A 17,244-nucleotide genomic window follows, 5' to 3' on the forward strand; every position below is an offset into this window, starting at 1 on the left:
AGGGGTCCACCACCCCTGGACTAGTCAACAAATCCATGTTTGTGAACGCAAAGTACACTGGGTTTGAATTTTTTTTTAATTGGTCAATAATATATAGTTGAGTTACTTTTAAGTTTAAAGGGGCACTTGGCAACTATTTCAACTTAATAAAACCGTTTAGAAATCATTTGAATGGTTTAATAACCTGTTCTGGAGAGAATGGTGACTTTCCCCCCTCGCCCCAGTGTTCCCAGGCGGAAAACAAACCATGCAACATGGGGACTAACGTCCCGGTAAGTTGGAAATAGGAAGTCTCGTGAGAAGCGAGAACGAGCGAGAAACACGAACTGCTTTATGGCAATTCGACATAATTCTATGATACTGTGTATGATGTATTACCCACTCGGTAGACATAGCTCCACACGATAAAGTTGGCCGGCTCCGATAATAACAAAAGCACATGAGCAGTGGTAGAAAGCGGGAGGAAGGTGCCGCAAGTGATTTTTTTTATGACAGTGTTGTGAAAATATACGCCGCACAGCTGTAGGGGGAGCTGATGAGAAAACATGCGACAACAAAAGTGAAAATCAGCGAAGAAATGACTAGAGTTGCCAAGTTCCCCTTAAGTTTAAGTTACATTTAGTTAGTTACTCCCCAACACTGACTTATCACAGTTCCACAAATCTGACTGACAACGACTTCAGCCTTACGAAATTGTTTAGAGGGATCAGTTGACTTGGGCCCTCTTCCCTGCTTTGATCTTGAACTCACACTAGCTTTTAGACACCCACTTGTCCACCGAATTTTCAATCCATCCCTCAAACAACCTCTTCTCAGAGACGTTTCCTTGCTTTTCGCTCTAGTGTGCAGTGTTTCTCAGCCTGCTGTGCCTGTGTGTGTTATCAGGCCAGTAGGAGTGAGGCAGCCTTTAATAGCTCTAGTCCTTATCGCTCCTTAGAGGACTTAGTGCCTAATTGCTGGGAAGGCAAGGAGACAGGAGATCAGGCTTTAAGGGAGGGGGAGGACAGTGTGATGCTGTAACCCGCAAAAGTAAGGTCTGCCTTTGAAAGCTGAACTGTATGGTGGTGGGGGATTCTTTAAATTCTGTTGCTGTTATCAGAATGTTCTGTGAGTGAGTTTACAGTTGTGTTTTCCCACAGGTGGCCCATCCTCCAGGATACCCTCTCTTCACCATGTTGTCTTCTCTGCTGCTCTCACTGCTGCCTCTCAGTTCTCCGGCTCACAGTATCAATGTCCTGTGTGCTGTCTTTGGGGCCGGGGCTAGCGGAGCCCTCTGCTTCACTGTCTGCAGGTAGGACATTCTCATGGCCCTGTTTACACCTGGTATTAGGATGAGTTTTGGTCAATTGGATCACAAGTAGACATGGGAGACATTTCCCTTTACAACTGGTGTTTTAATCCGTTTTTTTTGTTCACTTTTTCAACCACTTCTGTCCTGATTTCTTCGAGGAGAGGGTCTATGGGTGGGTAAATGTATGTGTTTTTTTCAGATATTTAAATCTAATGGACAAAATAAGCTGGCACAATTTACATATGGAGACTACGGAAAAACATACCGAGAACAGCAGCTTTCGTTTCTGCTCTGACAGCCGCTAGACCACACCGAACGCTATGAGTGCGTGTTAGAAATCAGGAATGGTGAGAGAACATTGTGCTTTGTTCGTTTGTCATCTTCAAACCAAATTTGGGTCTTCAGCCGACAAAGTTTAAATCCCGTCTGGCTAGCGTGCTTCCCATAATGTTTACGCATTAAGTCAGTAGGTGGAGAGTAGAGGGTCACATACACATTCGACCACATGACCATTAACACTATGAAAGCACTATGAAATCCAGTCGAATGAGTTTTCAACTACGTTTGGAAGTGGTTGAAAGTGGACAAGCTCAAAACGTTTTAGACCCCGTTTACACGTCGTACACTTGTGATCCGATCGACCAAAATGCATACCAGGAGTAAACAGGACCTCCATTAGACCAAAGAAATTCATCAATAGCTACCATGAATGTGGAGCGGGACTCTCTTCTGTTAATATTCTACTACACATACTCAAAGAACACGTGATGCTCAGGGTTTTTAGCAGTTTCAGAGGGGATGCATTTCACCTATAATATGCATTGTAAATGGTAAAGCATTCCAGATTGACTTTATTTTGCATATTCATATAATATGTAAGTGGAATATTATATTGGAGGGCTCCAGACTCCGCCTAAAACGGTCGTTTTTATTATAAAAAAATATTATTTTGCGAGTGATTGTACATTTATTTTTTATATAAAAGTTTGCATGCAATGCCTTTTTACCATTATTTTGTGATCAAGTTAAAATGCCCTGACATTAACTGCCATCCTAGATTTGGAGTTCAGTCAGCAGAAAAATGGGTCTAAACAGGCAGTAGCTGCTGCATGTATTTTAATATCTACACTTGACTTTTGCAAACGCATGCCCTCACTCAGCTGGGTTTGCGAGCCAAGCTGCCCAGAGATTTGGCTGCGGTTACATGTCCAAAGCAACCTCTGCTTTTAAGCCTCAAAGGATTTAGATCCAATTTTGGATTACAACAACCAAAAAAGTCATTTCCTTTGGCCCTCACAACCCCGCAACCCATCTTCCTCCTGTGGCTGATGGCACTGGGGATTTGGTTGCATATGCACACACAAACACTCTTAGCTCTTAAGTTTCAGTATATAATCTATGTTTTCAATTGAAAACATAAGCGTAATAGGTTTTGATGGTTATCTGTCCGGGCTTAGGCTGAGGTTTGGACTCATGCATGTCTGTTGGGCTCAGAGCAATAGCTGGCAGGCTTGAGATGCCAGGACTAGGAGGAGGGAGTGTTTTAGGGGTTTCAGAGCTTCCGGCACAGTCTGGGACTCCCTTCTGGGTTGGCATTGGGGTCCTTAGGTGCTTCGCCTGTGCCCAGTGGTAATGCTGAGGTGGCGTGCCACTCCCAGTAGGAGCACTACCGGACAGGCCTGTCCCCAGGCTGCTACCCTGGCACCCAACACCACTCTGAGACTGACCATTCTGTGCCCTATACTTTATCTGACATATTTAGATTTGAGGAATTTCAGAGCATAAAGGCTTGAATGCCTGTTTTGTTGTTGCTTGTTACATTCTTGCGTAATATTCTTTCCTGACTTTATTGTGCAGTATGTGGGTCAATGGCATTATGCATTTTTTTGTCTGGATTTTTTAATTTATATATAAAAAAATACATAAATTCATATGTACAATGACAGGAATGCATGCATTTATATGGGGGGGGGGGGGGGGGGGGGGGGGGTTATAAAAGTAAAATATGTCAGGGTGATAAATTGAAGAAAAATGTTTTTAAGAAAACTTTAAGTAGTTGACAATCGTTTAACTATTTGCTTTGATTTGATTTAGATTTTAGTTTATTCTAAAAGCCACCAAGAACATCTTAGAAACTGCAAGGCGATGTGATATTGTGCTTAAAAATTCCCACCATTTCATTCATTCAATATGTCTAAAATACTGCCTACTAAGTGGTCGACTAATTTATCGGCTAATTTACTTATTTACTAATTTACTTATTTACCGATATATCGGCCGATATTAATTTTTTTTAGTTATCGGCATTGGCCGATAAGTTTCTCTGTTGGCCAATGTGTTGGGAGCAGTACTTTAATTTTGATTATATATAGGCTTTATATTGGCCACCCTGCTCTCTAAGATATTGGTATTGACATCAGCCATCAAAAAATCAATATAGAGGTGTGCGATTAATCGTTAAAAGATTGCGATCTCGATTCAAACATCTACGCAATCTCATCCCTAAATGACAACGAATTCCCTGTATCTATGAAACCTTTGACAAGGAGAGCAGTTGTCATGTATAAGTATGAAACAGCTTTACAAAGAGTCTTTTCAACCTCACAGTATTGTTTTTTCTGTGTTACAAATATTCATATTATCACAGAAGTACTAGGATATAAACACTGTTGTCTGCGGTAGCGATCAAAATAAAGCAAATCCCCGTTTGAATGTAACATGGCGCTTGATTGTATCAATTACCAGATGGTGACAAGACTTTTAAACAAATGTATTTGTCATTGAATCATTCATTCAAGAGATTTGTTCAAAAACGCTGATTCATCTAGTGATGAAACAAGTGAAGTATGAGTGAGTCATTGAATCATTCATTCAACCCGATTACATTTTTTTTTTATTCATTCATATTAATTAAACATTTTAAATAGACTGCAGCAATTACCATTTTGTCAGAACCTCTAGTAAATTATGTTATTTTGTTTAGTTTTCTGTTCAGAATCATGGGAGAATCGTGATCTCTGTTTGAAACAAAGAAATCCTGATTCTCAAATTATCCAGAATCGTGCAGCTCTACTACTAAGAAAACATTTTGATTGCTTAGCCTTTTACTGTACGTTCATGATGTTGATTACGTAATAGAAGTGTCCGTGTGGCCGCAGAAGGTGACTTCACCCATCCTCCTCAGTCCCGGGTCCACCACACCTGTGAGGGTACACACCAGCCAAGAGCAGACGGGTCCAGCTCAGCTGACTGGGCTCCAGTGCCCACCTGTCTTGGTGCTTTTGTGTCCATATAAGGCACTTTACCATATGGTCATGACAGTGCTTTCCTCACTGGACCCTCGACTCGCTCGTAGTCACCCCATGGCTCTCTATGGTGAGCTGTGTTTATTAGCAAGATGGTGGCTTTGTGAGAGCAGTACCTGTGTTAGAATGTGTTAGCATATGCAAACATGAGCATTTAAAGGGTTAGTTTACCAAAATTTAAATTCGGTTATTATTTACTCATCCTCATGTTGTTCCAAACCGGTTTGACTTTCTTTTTTTTTGGAACATACAAAACGATATTTTGAAGAAGGTTTAGTCACATTTTTCAAAATATTCCACTGAAGAAAAAAAGTCTTAGATGTTCGGAACGACATGAAGGTGAGTAAATGATGACAGAATTTTCATGTTCTAATGTTCAATATTTTGTTCTCTGCCATATTGATACTTATACAATGTGGATTTCATAACTTAAGCTCAATATATTTGTCTGTGTATTTGTTTCTGTTAAAGACTAAGAAAAAAACGCTGTCATTTCCCACGTCCCTTGGCTGGCCCCTCCAGCATACCTCTGTTGTCAGGTAAATCACCGACCCAGAAACAAGAGCTCCTGGCAGCTTAAGCATATGCTTTATTAGCCAGTCTAATCTCTAAAATGCTCTGGTTTGCAGCCATTCGTTTTTGGTAAATATATTTCCTCTTTAGCTGTGACACCCACCCTTTGTTTTTCTTGCCAAGAACCTTGATATCTTTAAATATGAAGGAAAACCCTTACAACTTAAACCCTATTGACAGCTGCTGTTGATTACCACAGACAATAATATGAACTTGTCAGTTAGTTTGAAATGACAAAACAAGCATTCAGTAATGTACTTATAGTAGAAGTCTATGGCCCTGTTTACACCTGATATTAAGATGCGTTTTGGTCAATCGGATGACAAGTAAACAAGGGAGACCCATTCCTGTTTACACCTGGTGTTTTAATCTGTCTCTTTTGTCCACTTTCAGCCACTTCTGTCCTGATTTCATAGAGAGAGTGTCTAATGTACAGGATGTGTTTTTTCAGATCAATCGATCTAATGGACAAAATAAGCTTGCGCAGTTTACATATGATCGAACGCACACGGATACAACACAAAAACATACGGAGCAACAGCTTTAGTTTCGGCTCTGATCGCCACAAGACCAGACCAAACGCTGTGAGTGTGTGTTAGAAATCAGGAATGGAGAGAGAACATTGATGCGTTTTCGACTACGTCTGTATATCGTCGAACGTGGACAAGCTCAAAACGTTTTAGACCCTGTTTACACCTATATATATATATATACACTCACCTAAAGGATCATTAGGAACACCTGTTCAATTTCTCATCAATGCAATTATCTAATCAACCAATCACATGGCAGTTGCTTCAATGCATTTAGGGGTGTGGTCCTGGTCAAGACAATCTCCTGAACTCCAAACTGAATGTCAGAATGGGAAAGAAAGGTGATTTAAGCAATTTTGAGCGTGGCATGGTTGTTGGTGCCAGACGGGCCGGTCTGAGTATTTCACAATCTGCTCAGTTACTGGGATTTTCAACCATTTCTAGGGTTTGCAAAGAATGGTGTGAAAAGGATAAAACATCCAGTATGCGGCAGTCCTGTGGGCGAAAATGCCTTGTTGATGCTAGAGGTCAGAGGAGAATGGGCCGACTGATTCAAGCTGATAGAAGAGCAACTTTGACTGAAATAACCACTCGTTACAACCGAGGTATGCAGCAAAGCATTTGTGAAGCCACAACACGCACAACCTTGAGGCAGATGGGCTACAACAGCAGAAGACCCCACCGGGTCCTACTCATCTCCACTACAAATAGGAAAAATAGGCTACAATTTGCAAGAGCTCACCAAAATTGGACAGTTGAAGACTGGAAAAATGTTGCCTGGTCTGATGAGTCTCGGTTTCTGTTGAGACATTCAGATGGTAGAGTCAGAATTTGGCGTAAACAGAATGAGAACATGGATCCATCATGCCTTGTCACCACTGTGCAGGCTGGTGGTGGTGGTGTAATGGTGTGGGGGATGTTTTCTTGGCACACTTTAGGCCCCTTAGTGCCAATTGGGCATCGTTTAAATGCCACGGCCTACCTGAGCATTGTTTCTGACCATATCCATCCCTTTATGGCCACCATGTACCCATCCTCTGATGGCTACTTCCAGCATGATAATGCACCATGTCACAAAGCTCGAATCATTTCAAATTGGTTTCTTGAACATGACAATGAGTTCACTGTACTAAAATGGCCCCCACAGTCACCAGATCTCAACCCAATAGAGCATCTTTGGGATGTGGTGGAATGGGAGCTTCGTGCCCTGGATGTGCATCCCACAAATCTCCATCAACTGCAAGATGCTATCCTATCAATATGGGCCAACATTTCTAAAGAATGCTTTCAGCACCTTGTTGAATCAATGCCACGTAGAATTAAGGCAGTTCTGAAGGCGAAAGGGGTTCAAACACAGTATTAGTATGGTGTTCCTAATAATCCTTTAGGTGAGTGTATATTGTATTTAGCGTCGTCCACTTGTGATCCGATTGACCAAAACGCATCTTACTACGTGGTGTAAAAAGGGCAGTAGTGGCAGTTGTACGACTGCAGAATAAGCATTAAGAATAACAAAATGTAACTTTTTTTTTTTTTTTTTACATTTTTGCTACAACATTATTTGCCACAACTTTATAGGTCAATTATTTTTTTAATTAAAGAAAAAATGACTGAATAATTTACAAATGTGTTATCAAATTCAATGTTCATATTTCGGCTTTTAAACTGTTATGATCACCCCAAAGACCCATTAAAACTGCATTGCCATAAACTTGTTTTTATATAAACTCAGATGCTTTTGATTGAGCTTAAGCTGTATTTAACCTGGAATGCTTCTTTAAACATCTCCATGCACTACAGGCCTCATATTCTACAACTCAGCATGACCAATGGCACCATTTAAAGACGTGCAGTAATATTTCCTTAACAGATGTTTAATGAAGACGCCTAAACCCTCATTACCCAATTCAGAATGGGGGAAATAGGGCCATTTCACTGTGCTATGCCATCACTTTAATTTCCCCTTGCCTGGAGGCCTAAGATTGTGTCTGTTGCATCGGAAGTCAATATTGCTGTAATATTACATTTCCTAAACTGTCTCCACAGGCGGTTTTTAATGGGAGTCATGCAAGGAGAGGATCAGCCTTTCCCGAAATGCACGTGTTCCATAGGGCCACATAATACTACAGTTGATTAATGAATTGATTAAAATAATAATACAGGAATAGTACAACAATGCATATGCTGAATGATATACACAATTTCTTTTCGTCTATTATGTCCACATAAAATGCGGTGGGGGATTAAGATGGAATTGGGTGGAATTGTTGTGCCATTGGCTGTATTTTTGGAGGTGGATTGGAGTTATTAGTTTTTAACATGCACTGTCCTGTGGAGAGGGCCGTCTGAGCCCAGCAGAACACCGTCTATACGCAAAATACATGCACACAGTAATTCTATTGGAGATTGTATTTGCACCAGGTTGTATTTGCACCAGGAGATTGTATGGCAGTCATATTTTGCACAGCTTCCATCTAGGATTCAATTCATGGTCATTCCATAATTGCACCATTAAGAACTGCTAATAAATATTACACCTTATGCTCTAAACACGTCTAGGAAGAATCACACACTATGCACAGTGTCCTCACCGCATTTCTCAATAATAATAAGACCTCGCATTATCATAAACAGAAGGCTGTCTAGATAAGCATAGCTCAGCTGGGACATACTTTTAAGATACAAATTAAAATATCAGAAATTGTACCCAAAAGTGTAATCACTCTGGCACTATCAAAACGTATGAGCAAAGTTGTCTCAACCAATGGCATGAGTTTGGGGCAGGACTATACATGTATATGTGTATATATATATATATATATATATATATATATATATATATATATATATATAGCTGAACATACTGTATGTAGAATGTATAATATACAATTTGAATTGAAAAAAAAAGCCCTGAAATGATCTGATTCTACTGATGTCCAGATTCACACTGAAACTGATGATTGATAAAAGTATGATTGATAAAATTGGCCAGTACTAATAGGGCCCTATTTTAACGATCTGAAACGCAAGTGTCAAAGCGCAAATCGCAAGTAACTTTGTGGGCGGATCCCGGCGCTGTTGCTATTTTCCCGGCGGGATAAATGCCTCTTGCGCCTGGCGCAAATCTAAAAGGGGTTGGTCCGAAGTAGCTCCATTATTCATAGGTGTGGTTTGGGCGTAACGTGAAAAAAAAACAATCAGAGCGTCATCTCACATTCCCTTTAAGAGCAGGCGCGCTTGTTCTAAAGCGGATTCCTATTATAACGGCGGATTTGCCAGGCGCGCGCCAGGAGCGGTTCACAGCCGAGGAGAGCAACGTTCTCGTCAGGGCCGTAAAACACAGAGAAGTGACATTGGGGATGGAGAAACCCACCCAAATTAACTTCTGTTAAACAGGTGAATGATAATTTGCGTAAATGTGTAAGCTTCATGTATGCTTTTACAATAAATTATCTATCTATCTATCTATCTATCTATCTATCTATCTATCTATCTATCTATCTATCTATCTATCTATCTATCTATCTATCTATCTATCTATCTATCTATCTATCTATCTATCTATCTATCTATCTATCTATCTATCTATCTATCTATCTATCTATCTATCTATCTATCTATCTATCTAATAATGTATGATTTGCAAAAATGAAAACGGCTGCTTAGATGAGAGAATCAAAGTATGCGCGTTGTGCACACGCTACATTGATTATGGCCAAGCATGCGCCCTTAAAATAGCTTTATGAACAACGCGCCACTGACTTTAGACTACTTTTTTTCTGGTCAGTGGCGCAATTGTTTTATAGAACAGCAAAATAGCATGAGGGAAAGTTTGCGCCGGAACACGCCTCCTCTTTGCGCTGAACCGCCCCGGGGAGCGCAAGTGTATTTCTTAGTTAACCGACGTGCGTCTGTGGAGGAAAAAGTCCGCTTTGCGCGGGTGCAAAATAGGAATGATACATGCGTCAGTGTACAAAGTCATTTGCGCCGAGTGCAAGATAGGGCCCATAGAGTGCAAACAATGCCTGCCCACTTTTTAAGTGAAAGTATTTGTCCCATCCATTTTTCCCATAGGGTGTTTAAAAAGTCTCCGTTAAGGAATAAGCCATGAACCAAACCAAACATGGTTGTGAAAGGTTAATCACAACATTACAAATTTTGATTTGAAGCCAAAAAATTTAATTAAAAATCAGACAAAAAGACAACAGTACAAGACTCTGTACTTAATGGCTTTAATGAGGGAAAGGTCTACAATCCCAGTCCCCAAAAAATAATGGAGAAATATAAAACTACATGTATACGTCATTCGCAGTGCCTCATGGGAGTGGGCTGGCACTGAAGAGTTCTTTTGGTGCGTTTCTATGATTAATGGAGATTTCTCTTCAAAATCATAGGTAATGTATTTTTTCCACCAGAATTCCCGCTGTTAAACAAAACCTTTAAAAAACAAACAAGCTGAAATAATGCAGGCTGGTGGCTTCAACAAAAGCAAATACTACAATTAACAACCTCGTAGCTCACAGTGGGTTTGTCTGTAAAAGTTTATGTTAACTTTCAAAATCAATTCCCCTTTGGAGAAAGCGAATGGAATTTTTACTTCTGGAATCAGACTGTTGCTAGCCTGGGTTTCCCCATACTGCCTTTGCGCAGCGCGATTTTATTCACGCTGCTAGGCAGTCTGGATGCCATGGACCAAATTTTCGCCTCAGCGAGGGGACCAATCACAGAACGGGGAGGGAGCAGCAAGACGATGACGACGTCTATGCGACACACCGAAGCAGTTTGTTTATACCTATGGATCAAACATGGCAGCAGACGCGAAGTTACCTTTCGATGCAGCCTTAGACATTGTTCTAAGTAGTTTAGAACGCAAATAAATCTCTGACCCATCGTCTTCTTCCTCCTCGAATTTTTTTCGCTCTACATACGTCTTCTGGTATAATTGAAACGATTGGCTATGAGCTACGTACAGGCGCATTTGATAGACATTCGTAGTACCCAATAAACGGCTCTGGGCATTCGTAAACCACGCCTCAAATACGAGAAAATGACCATGTGGTTCCCAGACCACGTCTCAATGTCAATGAGACGTGGTCTGACGTTAGCCAGGCTAGACTGTTGCACTCTATAGTCACAAATGCATTATTCATTCCTAATAATTCAAAGGGTGTGTTCACATTTGGCATGTTTGGTTCGATTAAAACGAACTGGTGCGATTGCTCTGTTAGTGCGGTTCATTTGAACAAGTGTAAACGCTGCCATCCGAACCCTGGTGCACCAAACAAGCGGACGAGACCCATCTTTTCCGCGGTCTCGTCCGCTTGTAAAAGTCTGTAAAACTTTTCCGTCCAAACGAACTCTGGTGCGGTTCGACTGAAATATGAACTCACCACGGACCAAAGTCATCTAAACTAACCAAAACACCCTAAAAAGGACAGAATGCAAGAGAAAAAGAACCAAGAAAACCGTAAGAGTGCTTTCACACTAGCACTTTTGGTGCGCGCACGGTTTCACCTGACGTCAGAGTTCGGTTCGTTTGGATGATGTGAACGCTGTTTGCCGAACTCGGGTGCGCACTTGCAAACCGTACTCGAGTCCGCATAAAAAGGGTAGTCGATATGGTTCATGTGAACTCCAGATATGAATCGCAATCGCACTAAATCACGAACGGGAACCGAACCTCTATTGTATGCTATTGCCGTTTGATTCGATAAAGCAGTTTGTGTGTGTGCGTGACTGGCGCACTGCAAGGAGAGAAAATGTATATCTCATTTCTGATCGCCTTGGACTCCCACGTTCTTTAGAAAGTTTGCAGTACACTCACATCTGATAGACGCAATTACCGTTATGCACTGATGCTTTGAAAACAAAACCAAAGGCTCCAAAAACAAAATTAATAAAGTGAGATGAGCAATGCTGGGATTTTGTCGCCTTCTCCTGCGCCGTCGTTACCAAGAAACAGGGTAAACAGCTGCTGCTTTGAGGATGCAAGCGCACTGTTTCAGACCCACACAATATAATGTGAACATAATCCAGAAGGCACAGGGGGAGCAATCGAACTTGGGTTCGGATCAGGCAATCGAACCAAGTGTGAAAGCACACTAATAGTATTCATAATAATTATACCAATTTCTAATAATTCTCATATTATCAATATAATGATTTTATTTCTAATAATGCTAATACTACTTTGTGAAATTTCAATGAAATCATTTGCATGATGTACTGATTAATTAATAAAATTGATCACAGGTAATTGCATATATTAATATTTGCTAAATAGTAAGTAACATTAATTAACAGCATTTATTTGCTATAGGGTTAGTTTTTTTTTTACATTTTCTATGCAATAATGCAGTCAAGCATGTTTGCATAGGCCTATTAAGGTGCGTTTTGGTCGATCGGATCACAAGTAGACGAGGGAGACACATACCCGTTTACACCTGGTGTTTTAATCTGTTTCTTTTGTCCACTTTTAACCACTTCTGTCCTGATTTCTTCAAGGGGAGGGTCTATGGGCAGGTAAATGTGTGTGTTTTTCAGATTTTTTGATCGAACTGACAAAATAAGCTTGCGCAATTTACATATAAACACAAAAGGATATGATGGAAAAACATATGGAGCAGCAGATTTCGTTTCTTGGTCTTTTGTGGACAAGCTTAAAACGTTTTAGACCCCGTTTACACCTGTATTTAGCGTCGTCTACTTGGGATCCGATCAACCAAAACACATCTTAATACCAGGTGTAAACAGTACTACAGGGACACTAACACAGCAGCATCCTACACAGCAGACATGATATCAGCAAACAAGCCTGTGATGCTCCACGCAAGTGTCACTCTCTCACCTAATCACTGACGAGAGAGAGAGAGAGGGAGACCCAGGTGGTCCTACATGTTTTGGAATGAAGGACGTGTCACATGCCTTCCTTCAAACAGACAGACACTCCTAAAGAGGTCCGTGTCAAGCCCCCTCAGAGGAATAAAGACTGGAGGAGGAGGACATCAAGCGACTGTCAAAGAAGGGAGGATGTGATATTTGGTACCGAGGACCCCTACCTCCAGATAGCACCCCTGCTATAACCCTTCCTCTGACGTGTGCTGAGGGTTAATTGTCTCTCAGCGGGAGCAGAATCAAGGGTGTGGGGGGTCCGCACCTTCACTGAGCCTCGTCTCCCTCGCCCCCCTCCTTAGCGTGCGCGAGCAGTAAAGAGGGCTAGAGAGAAGCCGATATCACCAAGAATCCCCCCGCCTGCTTCTGACAAGCTATTAGTCCAACCGCGCGCACACACGCATGGCCTCGCCTCGTACGAGACAGGAAAAGAAAAGCGAGGAAAGGCAAGTAGTGTGCAAAAAAAGCGGGAGAAGAGAAAAGAGAAGTAGTCAGCAAGCGCGAGTTCCACACACACCATCCTTCCTCCTTTCTTCCATCCGTATCCTTCTCTCTGCTCCCCTTTTTCCTGACTTACTTTGCTTTCCCTGCGAAAGCTCCATTGTTCCCCTTCCCCTAAGTCTCATCAGCCTCTTTTGTGGCCGACTATCACAGCGGCAGGCAGAGGCGCGCTGGAAACGTCTAAATGGTATCATGGCTCGTGATTAAGCGCGCGAGCTTCGGCGGTGCCGGCGCTGCTTATGAGTCAGGTCTGATAAGGCGAGGGCCCTGCTCTCTACTCAATTTCAGATACCGTTAATGGAATCTGTCTTGTGCGATTGTAATGTGAGAGCGCCTAATTTGCCATGGAGCTTGAAGCTGTCAGCGGCGAGGGATTGCGGGGTCAGGAGGGAGCTGGCAGCCGCTTGGCCCGCGGCGTGTATCTGTGCCGCTGAATAGAGCAGCTCTCCGCCTGTCACTTAGCTGATAGGCTGATGAGGACTCTAAGCCACTCGGCACAATGAGGAGAGGGCCATACTGCCTCGCTTCCCCCCCACCACCCCCCTTTAATTGTCAAGCCCGCTAAAATTTTTCCAAGCCAGTGTGTTGGAGACCAGGCTGAGTTTTTTTTCCTCTGCCGCTCTCTCTCTTTTACGTCTTCCCAACTTTTTTTTATTCCTTTCCTTCATTTCTGTGTTCTCTGGTCTCAAACAGACGAGGCTGACCCCACTCGCTCATCCTTTCATCCATCGTTTCTTTTTACCTCGCCTGGCCTTTTGTCCCATCTCATTCTTCTCAGCTGGAGTCCAAGTCTAAGTCAAGTCTCAAGGCTTTTTTCACAAGTCGAAGTCAAGTCCTAATTTTATATGCATTGCAGGTGAATCTGCAATTATATTATGGTAACCAGGCATTGTTTAACATCCAGCTAAACCACTGGTATATCTACATCAGATTTCTGCGCCTATGCATATGGTCTAGCATGCTTTATATGCTGTATAAAAGCAATTTTGTGACACTTTTTGTGTATTTGTTTTCTGATAAACAATAACAAGCAACATTTTATTTTAGTGTCATTGTTAGACGTTACATGTGCATACTATAGTAAAAACAGTAAATTATGCATAATTACAAGCAACTAACCCTAAACCTACAGTAAGTACATGCTTTTAATTAATATTAAACAGTACTTATAAGTAAAGTCAAGCCAATTAAAATGTATGTGCTTTTCACAATACATATAATTTCAAAGTAGTTTTATGATGATGTTAATGTTTGTAATATTTTAATAGCTTAGATTAGAGCTGGGCGATAGCATAGTTTACATTTTGTATACTAGTATAGTCTACAACTCAAAATATTATTAATTAGAGTGAAAAAAACCCTCCTTCTCTAAATGTCTTTAAAGTCACCTACTGTACACAAATACATTTTGATAAACCTATAATAACGATTTAAAGGCTATTGTAGAGTTTTTGGGACAGATTTTGCAGGTAATTGCATACATGCGTCATTCGCCCATGTGTGTCACTTCATATCCGTACACTGAGAAAAATACATTAGCTCTGGCCGTGGGTAGCATGAAGAGGAAAGTTTGTCACACAAACAAAAAGAAAAAATGACCATGGATCATTCATAGAGACAAGCATCTGCAGAATGTGCAGAAGAAACCAATATTTTTTGGTCCATCCACTCTTGATATATGATATACTCTGAGTCTGACAGATGTATCCGGTATACACCTGTGCCTCAGACCACAAACATTCAGAGGCGCACAACCAAATCAATGTTCTTCCTCAAGATGCTATTTTATTTAACGGCTAAAGTTGCATAGTGTAACTTCTAAGGTGCACTCAGTGTGTTTTTGTTTATGCTTAGCTGGTCCCTAATTGTCCCAATAGTACCAGTGGATTTGGACTCTGTACTGACACCTATTGGTCTGGATGTATTCACATTTTGCAGGTGATCAAATTAAGCAGAGGAATAGAACACAGCAATGATTCTGCTGTACTTTCATTTGGACATTAGGCTTCCTAAAGATCACTGACTAATTTAGCAATTTTTCTTATCTTTCTACTTATAATAGCCCATTGTTTTGCTCTATTGTCAGCGCAGACTTATCTGACATAGTTTGCTGTGGCTTAACTTTGATTAATCTTTACAGTTTTGTATCTTGTAAGGGATACGTTACATCCATCCATTGATCTGCCATTTTTCTGGTGAAATTATTTGTGAAACATAAGTAACTGAACTCAATCGATGCAACATCCCACAGCATAACACCATCACTATTAAATATGTTTATTTAATATTTAATATTTTTATTTCTTTGGGATGGTTACACGAAAAATGTATTTAGCGTTTAAGGAATTTTTTTTTATTTTTTATTTTTTTACGACTGCCAGGGTTAATGTGGAGGGGGAGGGATTTGAGTAAGTTATGTTTATATTAAGTGTATGTTATGTTTGTGTGTTAAATGTGTTGTAAAATTTAATAAAAAATTCTAATCGAATTGATTTTCATTAAAAATAATAAAAATGGAAATAATAGATGATTCAAATTGATTATAGATTTAAGAATTTAGAATCTGTTTCCTTTACTTGCCAGTTTATTTTGCAGCATAAAAGTGTGTGCACACGCACTATGGATTACATACTGTCATATGTCAGAGAACATTGTAAAACCAGTCCTGTTTTTAAACACCCTAACTCGGGTAAGAGTCGTTCACTGTCGCCTCCTCTGTGCTCAGGGTGGCGGGACCTGGTCCAGGGGCCGTCCTGGCTGGTGGAGTGTTTGCAGTGTCCAGGCTGGTATGGCAGTGGTCGGTCGTGGCTGAAGTCTTTTCTCTTAACAACTTGTTTGTGGGCGTCCTCTTCTCCCTCTCAGCCTGTTTCCACTGTGCAAAGAGTGTTCAGCAGAAGAAGAAGGTACTACTCTAGGCATGCACTGAAATTACAATTCTGGGCCGAAACCGAAAATTCAGGATGCACTTGGCTGAAAACTTGGCACTCAAATAGCTAACTGAGTTGTACAAACGTTTAAATTGCTGTTTTTATATCAACTTTTTACATAACAGAATAGTTTCTACTCCAGTTTGTTGGTGAAATATAAACATTTAAACAACAATAAACTGTAATAACTTGTTTTCATGACAGCTTTATTTAAACGTACATTGAATAATGAAGACATCACTAACAGGCTAAGTTCAAATATAATGAATATTGTAATACAATGCATATATTTAGCAAAATGCTCTTCTATAAAGTTATTTTTCTAGCTAATTAATGAGTTTTTTGGACATTGAATAGCTTTATTGATGTAAATGTAACGTAAAGTGACATTGTAGGGCCTACAAGCCGTTTAATTGACGTCTTTCCCCGGTTTAAACACCGAATGAGCGATTATGTGAGACCAGATTCATTTAGGTAACATACCTTCTGGTGTTCACCCATGTTTATTTTGTGCTGTAACTAGTAGTAAAGAGGAGATGAGATGATCGGTTTATGTGCGCTTGAACTGAGGCGCTACAGCTGTATTAGAGATCACCAAAACGACATTTACTGTTTGAATTTCGTAATAAATTTGACAGGATTTAAAAGTTGAGACTTTGCTTCATATTAAAAGTTAACAAAGCACAAAGCTTTTGGCATTTATTGGATGGCAGGCGTGCTACAAAATGTTTGTGAAGTTTTGTTCATGCATCATCAACAGAAAAACAGCACAAACTAAAAGATTTTAGAAGAAACCATATCATTAAAATCGAGAAATTAATATTGTCGATCCACAGCTAGTGTCTACACAGCTAACTGTTGTAGCTTATCCATGGTTTGTGCACGAAATAGAGATTAAACTTGCCATCAGATTAAAGGTGCTCTATGTAACTTTTCTACTAAAATGAATCCTTTTTTTATTGCCTGTGTGTGAAGGGGTTGTAATCACACATTAAAATGATCCACTTGTCGAGTTTTGCTATTACCTTTGAATGCCAGTATTCCTATTTCTATGTGAAGTCTCCGGGTCGGATTTACCGCGAAATCCAACGGATGTGACGTGCATGCGCGCTCCCGAGCCTCTCTCCTTATATACAGTCTATTGTAGACGGTCAGGGAGTTACGTCCAGTTAAAGGCGCACGTTTTTCGGCTTATATCTCAGTCAATCTTTGATCAATATTCC

At 40.6% G+C, this 17,244-nt stretch overlaps 1 protein-coding gene across 3 annotated transcripts in view; it reads left to right on the forward strand.

The window, feature by feature from the left end:
• Window positions 1-17,244, forward strand: part of tmem260 (transmembrane protein 260) — a 42,615-nt gene that overhangs the window by 8,546 nt on the left and 16,825 nt on the right. For all 3 annotated transcript variants that reach the window (XM_056245473.1, XM_056245471.1, XM_056245472.1), the window contains 2 exons: window positions 1,140-1,291; window positions 15,820-15,997. In XM_056245473.1, the coding sequence (XP_056101448.1) occupies window positions 1,140-1,291; window positions 15,820-15,997 (330 nt within the window). The remainder of the gene's footprint in view (window positions 1-1,139; window positions 1,292-15,819; window positions 15,998-17,244) is intronic.

The sequence above is a fragment of the Rhinichthys klamathensis genome, unplaced genomic scaffold (assembly GCF_029890125.1).
Source record: "Rhinichthys klamathensis goyatoka isolate OS25496 unplaced genomic scaffold, OSU_Roscu_1.1 h1tg000032l_1, whole genome shotgun sequence".
NCBI classification, from domain to species: Eukaryota; Metazoa; Chordata; class Actinopteri; order Cypriniformes; family Leuciscidae; genus Rhinichthys; species Rhinichthys klamathensis.